A 12,129-nucleotide genomic window follows, 5' to 3' on the forward strand; every position below is an offset into this window, starting at 1 on the left:
ACAAGGAGAGGATCGGTTCTAGCCAATCAGTTGGGAGGCTTCTTGGCTTCTCAATTTAAAGCTTCGGTGTCTTGTTTTTTTCCCCCTCTTCTTTGTCATGTGAGCCCTGATTTTTTCCTTCCAGCCAATCAGCTGGGACTCGGAAGGCAGCGAATAGATTGGGGGAGGGGCCAGGCAGAGGTGGTATTTACCGGTTCTCCGAACTACTCAAAATTTCCACTACCGATTCGCAAGAACCTGGGAGAACCGGTAGCAACCCATCACTGCTATGCATTTTATTTTTTGCTTCCTAAAGCTTTGGATTTGCCTCTTGATTAATTTTATTCTGATGCTTTCGGCCCAGTTCTCTCTTTCCAAAATTGCTTTGAGTGTTATTTCCAACTTCCAGAGTTAAAGCTCTCATCTATTTTCATTTAAATCTGCAGGTTTCGTCAATATCCCGATGGCCATCCCAGTTACTGATTTTGCAAAAAAAAAAAAAAGTGGTTGGAAGGGAAAGTACAGCAGACAAACTATTATTTGGTTCATGCAATGTGTTAAATTGGCTTGTTCCATGGGGTCCTCAAAACTTGGCAGCTTTAAGACTTGTGGACTTCAACTCCCAGGATTCTTCAGCCAGCATTGCTGGCTGAAGAATCCTGGGAGTTGAAGTCCACAAGTCTTAAAGCTGCCAAGTTTGCTATGGTGAGAAAAGAGAAGCAATTCTGGTTGTAGAACTCAAATTCTCAGCAGAGACCGCTAGGATTAAAGAAGCAAACGCTAGTTAATCCCGCTGCTCATTTAAACGTTTGTTATTGGTGGTCACCACCAGTAAATAATTCAGTAGCAAGCTAGATTCGAACTCGGAACTCTTGATCACTAGATCACTCCGCCTAACAAGCAACAAGTGATAAGAACCGCTTCATCCTCCTCCGCTAGGAGCTCCGCCGCCTTCGCAGAAGCGGCCCAGCAACACGCTCGCGCGTGCGCAGCGAGCGAAAGCGCCAATTTGCGCGGGAGGAAGGAATTATAGAGAGCAGAATTCAAGGAAGGGACTTCCGGTGGCCGGAACAGAAGTTAAGACACGCACGCGCGCGAGCCGCTGAGCGTAAGACGTATAGACCGTCCCCTTCTTATCTCCAGGCGCTTCAAGGAAAGCTTGAAGAGCGGCTCCTAACCAAAGAGTCGAGAAGTAGTGGGGGGGGGGAGAATTTCCGGGACGAGCGGGGACGGGTGCAAATTGGCGCATGCGCGTCCCCTCAAACGCCGAAGACCGCTCTCCTCAGAGCTGGGCTTCTTCGGGTCCTCCTCAATCGGTGACCGGCGGAGCAGCGGGCGAGCTGGGCTGCGGGCGGCCACGCAATTTCCGCCTGCTCGGCTATCTCCGGAGCCCGCAGCTGACCGAAAAGGGCCGGATTTGGGTCCGAGGCATCAGCAGTAGCAGCGCAAGAAGAAAAGGGCGACGCGACTTCGGGCTGCGAGGCAGAAGAAGAAGAAGAAAAGGAGGAAAATCCTCCGTCGTCGCCGCCGCCGCCGCCGCCTCCTGAGGCCCGGCCGGTCCGGACCGGGACGGCGCGAGCAGAAGACGAGAAAGAACCGGAGCGGCCCCCCCCTTTCATCCCACAGAGCGGCCGCGCCGAGTCCATGAATGGAAATCGGCAGCGCAGGTGAGGCGGGAGGGGGGGGCGGGAGGGGGCTCCGGTAACGTCGGCGAGGAGATGAAGAGGCCTTTCTTTCTCCCCCCCCCCGAAGGCCTCATTACTCCCCCGAAAAGCTCAAGAGGGAGAGCGGCCCTTGGGGGTCTCCTCAGAATTCGCCTCCGTGTCTGGGCTGCTCTTCAGAAGCGGCGCCCTTTGGCCTTCAACCCGGGGGTCCAAGAGGGGTCAGTATCGACCACCACCACGGGACGACGGTCCAAAAGAACCGTAAATGACCAGGAGTCAAAAGGGGGAGGGGGTTTGTCAGTGAATGGCTGGGGGTGGGGGGGGTTTAATAAGGAGTCGGTGTAAGGCAGAGCTCTGTCTTCAAACTTGGCAGCTTTAAGACTTGTGGACTTCAACTCCCAGAATTCTCCAGCTATGCTGGAATCCTCCTGACCTATGTTAGCCACCCACGTACCCTCCACAACCCACATTGCATCTTTTGTTCATACCCATACAGCCTTCTTGGCCCACGTCCCCCTTGGTCCCTCTTCCACAGGACAGCAGTCATTTTTATCTGCTTACTGGCCTCGGACTTGCAACTTCCAGCTGGCTTCCCCACTGACGTTTTCCCTGCAAGCTTCCCACAAGCAAAGTAAATGGGGAAGCCAACTGAAATTCTGGGGAGGGAGGGAAAGAAGGAGGAGGAGGGAGGGAGGAATAGTAAGAAGAAAGGTAGGAGGAGGGAGGGAGGGAAGAAAGGAAGGGTGGAAAGAGGGAAGGAGGAAGGAATAGAAAGGAAGGGAGGAATAGTGACAAGGAAGAAATAAAGAGAGGGAAGAAAAAAGGAGGGAGGAACAGGAAAGAAGGGAGAAAGAAGAAGGGAAAGAAGGGAGATTTTCAATGCACCCTGTGAACTTCCCAACTTCAACTTCTGGGAGTCTCCCAGCTATGCTGGCTGGAGAATTCTGGGAGTTGAAGTCCACAAATCTTTTTTTTTTTTTATTGCAAAAGTTTTACAATTACATTTTCACCCCTTTTTTTCACCCCCCCACCTCCCTCCCCAAACTTCCCGTCCTCCCTAGCCCTCCCTAACCCTCTCCCCCAGACTTCCCTATTATATACTCATAACTAATAATACTGATATATATACCTGAACCCATCCTTCCCCCTATATAATTTTCCCTCTTTATCTCTTTACATTAAAATATTTCTAATACATTGTTTTCAAATAAAAGCTATTTGGTACTTTCTAGTTTGGTATTTGTTCTGAACATATTCTATCCACCTTTTCCATTCCCATTGATAAGTCTCTTGTGAACAATCTTTTAAATATGCTGAAATCTTCGCCATCTCTGCAAAACTGGCCATCTTCAAAGTCCATTCCTCGATAGTAGGCAAAGCTTCATTCTTCCAATATTTACCTATCAACAATCTTGCTGCTGTTATCATATACAATATTAATTTTATTTCACCCCGTGTAAAACCCTTAACTATACCCAATAAAAACAATTGTGGAGAAAATTGAATTTTTTTCTTCAAAACATTCTGCATGACCCACCATATTTTTATCCAAAAAGCCTTAACTTTCCTACAGGTCCACCAAACATGATAATACGTAGCATCCAAACATTCACATCTCCAACATTTTGGCTGAACATTAGGGTACATACATGACAACTTTTTAGGATCTAGATGCCATCTATAAAACATTTTATAAAAATTTTCCCTCAAATTCTGCGACTGTGTAAATTTAACATTCTGAACCCAAATTTTTTCCCATGTTTCCAACATCACTGGTTCTTCAAAATTTTGTGCCCGCTTAATCATACAATCTTTAACTAATTCCGTTTCTGAATCCCTTTCTAGCAAAACATTGTAAAGCCTTTTAATATGCATTGGACCTTTCTCTCTTATATGTCTAACCAATTCTTCCTCATGCAACATAATACCAGTTTTTTGGTCCTTTTTCCATCTCAATTGTAATTGATTATATTGTAACCAGGTTAAATTAATCCCTTCGTCCAACAGTGTCTGCAATGTCTTCAACTGCCATCTGCCCGCATCTGTAAAAAGAACCTCTTTGTATAAAACCCCCCCGAGTGACATTATATTTGTATTCCACAAGGTATGACCAAGATCCAGCCATAGCGGTATTTTATAATCCCATTTGAGTCGGTGCTTCTTCCAAACTCTCATCAAAGAGTCTCTAAGTATATGACTTTTAAATACTTTATCAACTTTGTCATCATAAAATAGGTAAGCATGCCATCCAAATTCAAGATCAAAACTTTCTGCATTCAATATTCCAGCCTTTTTACTTCCAAACCAATCACTTGTTAAAGTTAAAGCTGCTGCATCATAATATAACTGTTTGGAAGTTTAAGGCCTCTTTCTGGAACATCTTGCATAATTTTCAATTTCACTCTCGGCTTTTTCTCGTTCCAGACAAACTTATTAAGTCCAGTTTGCCAAACTTTCAGTTGTTTATCACTTTTAAGCACCGGAATCATTTGAAACAAAAACAGAAATCTTGGCAAAATGTTCATCTTAACTGCTGCTATTCTTCCAAGTAAAGACAGTTGCAGCTTTTTCCAAGTCTCCATGTCTTTCTGAACCTCTCGCCACAACACCTCATAGTTATTTTGAAACAATTTCATGTTTGATTCTGCAACCTGAACTCCAAGATATTTTACCTTAGGTACAATTTCAAAACCTGCCCTCCTTTCAAACTCATGTTTACGATCTTGTGTCATATTTTTGACTATCATTTTAGTCTTTTTTGAGTTCACTCTAAAACCTGAAACTCTACCATAGTCTTGTATAATGTCGTTCATCAAGATTATTGATTCCATTGGTTGTGATAGGGTAACCACCAGATCATCTGCAAATGCCTTTATTCTGTAATCCTCTTGCCTTATCATTATGCCTTTCAAAATTTTTGAGTCCCGTATTATATTTAGCAAGACTTCCAATGTTAAAATAAATAAAAGTGGGGACAACGGACATCCCTGTCTTGTTCCTTTTTCAATTTTAAACTCTGTCGTCAAACTTCCATTAATAATAATCTGTGCTTTTTGCTCTTGATAAATTGCTGAAATCGCCTGTATAAATTGGTCCCCAAAGCCCATCTTTTTTAAAGTCTTTAGTAGAAAATTCCAATCCACTCTATCAAAGGTCTTCTCCGCATCCAAAAAAACCAGCACTGCAGAAATCTGTTTATTCTTATCAAGATATTCCAATAAGTCTATTACTTGCCTTACATTGTCCTTCATATATCTGCCCTCAATAAATCCCGCTTGGTCCGCATGAATCACCTTTTGGATTACTGGCATCAACCTGTTGGCTAATACCTTCGCATAAATTTTATAGTCTGTATTCAAAAGAGATATTGGTCTGTAGTTCTCTGGTTTTTTAGGACCAACTTGTTCTTTTGGTATCAAAGATATATAAGCAGTTGTCCAGGATGGGGGTATTTTACCCCCTTGTTGAATATTGCAAAATAAATCTCTAAGTTGTCCCACCATTTCAGCTTGTAAAGTTTTGTAATACACTGCAGTCAAACCATCCGTGCCAGGAGCTTTGGCTGTTTTTAGCTGTTTAATTGCTGCTGTTATCTCCTCCTCTGTTATAGGATAATTCATTCTTTCCTTTTGTTGATCAGTAATTTTTGTAACTCTCTTATCCTTTAAATATTTTTCTATAAGTCCATTCTGCACCTCTTCTTTGGCATATAGTTTAGTATAATAATCCACAAAAGCTTCTTTAATTAGTTTTTGTTGAAAGATTTCTTTCCCTCCAATATCAATACTATCAATAGTCCGTATACTTTGTTTTTTCCTCAATGTGTAAGCCAACCATCTGCCCGGTTTGTTAGCGTTGCAAAATGTATTATGCTTCGCATATTGTAAACTTGTTGCAACTTGTTCCGCCATAAGCATTTGAAATTGGTCTTTCAAAAGTTTTATAGCACTTCGTATTCTTTCATCTGTTGGATTTTTAATAAGTAACTGTTCTTTATTCTTTATTTCCATTTCCAACTCAGATCTTTTCTTTTGTCGGAGCAGTCTATGTTTAGAGTTCATGTAGATGAGTACCCCTCTCATATAAGCTTTACTTGCATCCCAAACAATTTCAATTGGGGTACCTTTATTCAAATTTATTTCAAAAAATTCTTTCAAGTGCTTTTTAAGTTCTATTGTATTTTTTTCATATCTAAACAAGTTCTCATTTAATCTCCAAGAACGTCTCTCAACCTTATCCATCTCAATTTCTATCCATACAGGGCTATAGTCAGTCAGAGTTCTTGGAAAAATCTTTGTTCTTTTTATCTTAACAAGTAGATCATTTGACAACAGGATAAAATCAATCCTAGAAAAAGATCTATGTCTATCCGAAAAAAAAGTATAGTCCAATTCATTTGGATTATGTATTCTCCAAACATCTTTTAATTCCATATCTTCTTTCATATCAAAAAAAGTCTGTGGTAGTCTAATTCTAGACTTTGCCAAGCTCTTTTTATCTAGTTTAGAATCAATTACTCCATTCCAGTCTCCCATAATTAAAATAGATCTATAGTCCCATTGCAATATTTTAGTATGTAACATCTTGTAAAAATAATCCTGTTGTTGGTTGGGAGCATAAATTCCAATCAAAAGAATTTGACCATTTGCTGTGAGCAATTCAATTGCTACAAACCTACCATCTTGATCTGCTTCTATAACTTTCGCTGTTAATTTTTTATTTACATAAATAACCACACCATTCTTTTTCTGCGAAGTTGAAGATATATAATGTGCTCCTAATTTTGAATTTATCAAATATTTTTGATCTTGAGTTGTGATATGCGTTTCTTGTAAACATATTATATCATTATTAAATTGTTTCAAATATGTAAATAATTTCTTCCTTTTCTGTGCTGAATTCAACCCATTGACATTCCAAGATAGACACTTAAAGGTCATCAGCCTCTTTCTGGAGCACAGAGCAAAATATTTGAAGTTCATCCGAGAGCTTCGATCTCACTCCTCCCATAGCTCCACTCTCTTGTATGATACTCTTAACTGCCTTCTTGTCTTGTCTTTCCTGTTGTTGTTGTTGCTTTTGTTTAAGTAGCTTGGATTGGGCTCTAGTTATACGTTGATCTTTAACTTCTGTCAACTGAATCAAATCCAAAATTGGAGAAGAATCCAGCAAGGGCTCACTCAAAAAACCTCCTTCTGCACCTTGCACTACTTCTAATTCCTGCTTGGGCTGTTCTTGCAATTGCCTCTCTTCACTCTCTTTAATCTCCAAAACTGTGGATGTACGTGGAGATGGTGTTCTTTCCTTAAGAATAGTAGTGTAAAAGTGTTGTGCCTTCTCCACGGTATTCAACCGATACCCTTCTCCCTTGTATCTAAAAATTAACCCAGCTGGTGCGTCCCACCGGAAGGGTATCTGTAAATTTCTCAGTTCCTTAACAAGAAAACCAAATTCTTTTCTGGCTTTCAGCATTTTAGGAGGTAATTCTTTAAAGATTTGAAGTCGTGAACCCCCCACTTGTACAGAAGTATAAAAAGATTTTTGCAGGATATCATTTCTAATTCCTCTTTCTGTAAAGTATATGACCACATCTCTAGGCAGTTGTCTTTGTCTGGCCACCCAAGAGTTCACTCTATAGGTTTTATCTATTTTGTGAAATACCACATCAGGATTAACTTGTAGAATCTTGGCCAAGGCTTCAGAACAAACTTGTCTCAAATCCTGTCTCTCCTCCTCTCGAATTCCCCGAAGCCGTATGGCGAATTCCATCGCCCGGAATTGTATCATAACAATCTCATCATCAATTCTCTGCATTTTATTATCAACTTCATCAATTTTATAATCATTGTCTTTCATCTTGACATTAACTTCTGATTTGAATTCTTCAACTTTATAATCAACTTTCCCAATAAATTCTGCCAGGCCAGACACCACTTCTGATATTTTTTTGGTCACCTTATTTTGATTCTGTTTCACCATGTCTTTGACTTCATTAATTTCCTGCATAAGTTCCTGATGTGATTTTTGAAATTTATCATCTATCTCCTGTTGACATTTTTGAAATTTGTCATCCAGAGTTTTAGAAATAAATTCTTTTAAATCTCCCACATCAAATTCTTTTTTCTGAGTTTGTAGCTGTTGAGCAGGGGGAAGTTGCGTTTGCTGTTTGTGTGTGGGGGATCCCCCCCCTAATGCCTTCCCTTCCTGCTTCTTTGAAGCCATCCTGGCTCGTGATCTAGTTTTTCTAAAGAGGGAAGTTCCTCTTCCTTTCCCTCCTGCACAAAGACTTCTAAAAAAGTCCCCCAGATTTGATCAAACAAGGGTTAAAATAAAGCAGAGTCCAATATTGAAAAGGGAAAAAATTTCCCAGTTATTTCTCTTATAACAAGCAAGGCAGCTTAGTAGCAACTTGGAAACTTTGTAGCAAAACAAGATAACTTCACCAATCCACACTCGCTGGCTCGTTAACTCTGAAGCTAGGCGCCATGTTTTTTCAAAGCACTTTCACTCATTCGCATTGTCTCAGATTGAAAAGTCAACAAAGTGCTAATACTTGCGTTTCCAAATTTCAGGATTCAGGTAGTTTCGCTGTTTATTAAAGCTGGTTCTTTCGCTTTAAGTTTCCTGCAGCCGGCTTGTTCTGCAGAAGCAGAATCGTCCCACGCCGCCCGGAGTCTCAGCAGGTTGGAAGGGAGCCGCACCTGTTTCCTCCCCAGAAACGATTCCCTGGGGGGTTACAGGGGCTCGACCTGTGCCCTGCTATCTCTCCTCCAGCAATCCTCAGGATTTTGAAGTTTTCGAGCCGCTTCTCAATCGCGAAGCGGCTCTTACAGGCGGCGGGGCTGGCGGAGCTTCAAAGAGCGCCGCCGTCGCCGAAGACAAGGAAACCGGAAGTCAAGTCCACAAATCTTAAAGCTGCCAAGTTTGAAGACCTCTGATGTAAGGGATCATCAGCATCGTTATCGTAAGATAAGGGCTCAATAAGCGGTCGAAAATGCCAGTAGGAAGGAGTGAGAGGTATGTTTGCTACCTTGAGTTATTTATTTAAAAAAATAATAATAGTGGGTTATAAATAAATACATGATTGGGATCAGTGAATCTTTTAGGGTTTCCCCCATAAGGACCACTCCCTAATCTTGAAGGTGAGGTGCCTAGTAGTGGGACAGAGTTACCCAGGATTGGATAAGTGTGTTGGACCTGGTCTTTGGGTGTTAAGTGAATTTAGTTGTATGGGTATACTGTGTATACACACGTACAATGACAATAAAGTTATTATAAGACAGCTGCCAGCAAGAATGGCCTTGAGGTGTCTTCTATTAATTACTACCAAGATTAATTAGTACTATTAAAGTAGTATTTATTAAATTATTTTCCTGTGTTTTTTTGGGGGGGTCAATAAACTATCTGAAACTTTATGAAGAAGTTGAGCCCTGACTTAAACCTTCTCCCAAACTGGTGCCATCCAGCTGTTTGGGACTATGGCTTCCCCAATTCTCCCCAGTCCCACAACCCTCTACTGTGCTGGCTGAGAGCTATGGGAATGGCAGTCTAGCCTTCTCCCCTTCTAGAGGACACAGGTTGGGGGGGAAGGAGATGAAATGGGAGGGTGGGTGAGTTGACTTATAGGGGGACTGTATAACAGGTGAGAAGGGGGTGGAGTTTCATATTTACGTTTGGACTGGGAGAAAAGGTGACTGTTCAGGCTTTGTGAAGCATTACATTGCCATGAAATAGAAATGACTATTGTACACCTTTTTATTAAACGGCATGTTCCAGTAACTATGGACCTGCAGACTTGGAACTGTTGAATGAAGAAGGGGATCAGAGCTTCTATGTGCTTTGGAAGTAGATTGGTACAGGGCACTGTTTTTCAACCTTGCAACTTAAAAGTGGGCAATAGTGTTCAATTGCTAGGATCTCCTCCAGTATGGGGTTGAAAAGCACTGGTATACACAAACACCAATCATTATTGTAAATCTTGTGTGTGTGTGTGTGTGAGAGAGAGAGAGAGAGGTAGGTAGGTCTGGTGCATCATTTCAGTAGAATGAAGATGAGGTATTTTTGAGGCAGTGAGCATCCCTGGATAAAGTAATGGTGAGCGGCACTTAGTATCTTATCATTATTCTAAAGGATGAGAACTGAAATATTTATAAAAGAAACTGTATTTCTATTGTGAAATACTCTAATATATGCTACAGCTTCTTACTGCCTATTCTGATATAAAAATTGCATAAAGTGGTTGATTAATTGGGAGAAACCTGCTTATTCCTCCTAAAAATTGCATTTTCTGTTACATATTGGCAGGCATAGGTATTGGTCAACCCAGTGTAGTAAATTAAACATCAGTTGTCAGTACTATACTAAACACAAAGGTTGCTGAAATATTGTGAAACCACAAAAGCTAATCTTGCCTAACTGAAATAAATTGGAGAAATCTGCTTAATTGCTTTAGGTATGATAGCTCAAAATTTAGAAATATTTTGATTAGCTGACTTGAGAGATTTTGAAGTAAGAGTAAATCTGTTCTTTTTCTGCTTCTCAAACATGCTTAGAAATAATGTACCTATTATTTTAATATCTAGAACTACTTGACTTTTTATTGAGTTTTGAAGACTTTAATACCAGAATAAATTTCAAGGTATAATGGAATAAATGAAAATGATGGTAACTGCTTTCTTCAGTTATCACTGTTTAAATTGATTGTTTAATGAAGAGACAGCAGCTTTTTAAGTTATCAACATGACAGCTGACATAGTTGCACAAAAACTGAAATTTTGTAATTATTCCTGCAATTACAAATCTTTAGTATTTAAATCACATAGTCCAGATTAGTTATGAGCAGCGTTGACTAATAGAAGCAAATATTTAAATTTTCAGTTGTGATCATCAGTCACATCACTTGTTTTCAATTCATAATCATCATAGATTTCAATGTTATCCTTTTCTGCAATGAGAGATGGATGTTTTAATATTTGTTCATTCACAGCAGTTAAGCTATTTTGAAGTCAGTTTTCCTTACAATACGATACATATTTAGTGTGACTATTTGCAGCTAACTGGGAGTCACATTTTAAAAAAATGTGACACTGCATGACCTAATTCAACCCATTAATCCATAAACAATACTATACAAATACCACTAAGTGAAAACCAACAATCCATATTATAATGTAACATAACAAATTGTATGAATCAGGCCACAGTCTACTGTATTGAGTAGCCACTGATGTCATCTAGAGGGATAACCTTTGCAGTATATATGTGTGTTTTTTTCCCATACTTTAGGATAGGGGTGTCAAACTTGTGGCCCATGGGCTGGATGCGTCATATGCTGGCCACGCCTACCCCCATTTTAGTAAAGGGGAAAACAGTCGCAATATGTCACGTGATGATGCGAGTTTGACACCCCTGCTTTAGGATATTGCTGGGTCACATCCAGAATTTGCTGTTTAATTTCCTAACTGGATTTGTATTTTAGCTTTATTTAAAAAAAACAATGCACTCTTAGGAAAAACCCCCACAACTTTTCCATGCATGTGGAGAGTTGAAATAGAGCTAGAGTCCTCTTCCTCCTCTTCCATCATTTTGGTCATTGGCCAACAAAATTCATTTATTCAATTTCTGTAGCCGGCCATCTCAGTCCAATTGACTTTTTTAAAAAACCTGTTTTCAATATTAAAAATTAAAACAACTCCATTGTGCCAAGCATTCTAAACTGCATGCTATAAGAATAAAATGTAAATTGCTAACATAAATATAAAAATATAACACCAATATAGCAATAGCACTTAGACTTATATAGTGCTTCACAGCCCTCTCTAAGCAGTTTACAGAGTCAGCATTTTGCCCCCAACAACCTGGGTCCTCATTTTACTGTTATTAGAATTGTGACTCTGTATCCTGGTGAGTTTCTTAGGCTGCTTAACTAAGAGGTAATTGCAACCCTCCTGTGACTAGAAACCAACCTGCCTCCCAATATAATGCCTGTTTTATATACATAAATAGTTATAAGGGTTTTTCTATCCAAATTTCCTTTCTGCAGAACTTTCCATCATTTCTTTCAAATCCTTATTAGCTGCTGTTATTACTGTTCAATTCTCAGAGACTCCTTGGGCAAGTCCCCGTCGTTTTCTTGGCCAGGTTTTTCAGAAGTGGTTTGCATTACCGCCTCCTAGGGCTGAAAGAAAGTGGTTGACCTACGGTCCCCCAGCTGGCTTTGTGCCTAAGGCAGGACTAGAATTCAGTCTCCCAATTTCTAGCTGATGTTTTAATCACTGCACCAAACCGGCAGTCAGCTATTATTATAATCTTTAATGCTCCCAGTAAATCCACAAAAGTTGCACTCTGAACTAGGTTGGTACATTACCGTATGTTTTAAAATGTCTTGGCATTGGTTCAACCTTAAGGTCAAACTGTAAATGGATCTGGCTGTATTCACATGACTTACACACCATGATTAACTTGATCATGGTTTTTTTTCAGCTAA

The 12,129-nt window shown here is 40.3% G+C and overlaps 1 protein-coding gene across 2 annotated transcripts in view; it reads left to right on the top strand.

The window, feature by feature from the left end:
• Window positions 1-1,581: 1,581 nt before the first annotated feature.
• The window catches only part of LOC117663333 (protein argonaute-3), a 59,300-nt gene continuing 48,752 nt past the window's right edge, over window positions 1,582-12,129 (top strand). For both annotated transcript variants that reach the window (XM_087876086.1, XM_034413419.2), the window contains exon 1: window positions 1,582-1,646. In XM_087876086.1, the coding sequence (XP_087732212.1) occupies window positions 1,628-1,646 (19 nt within the window). In that variant the 5' untranslated portion in view covers window positions 1,582-1,627. The remainder of the gene's footprint in view (window positions 1,647-12,129) is intronic.

The sequence above is a fragment of the Pantherophis guttatus genome, chromosome 10, assembly GCF_059756535.1.
Source record: "Pantherophis guttatus breed Tessera chromosome 10, ASM5975653v1, whole genome shotgun sequence".
Classification (NCBI taxonomy): Eukaryota; Metazoa; Chordata; class Lepidosauria; order Squamata; family Colubridae; genus Pantherophis; species Pantherophis guttatus.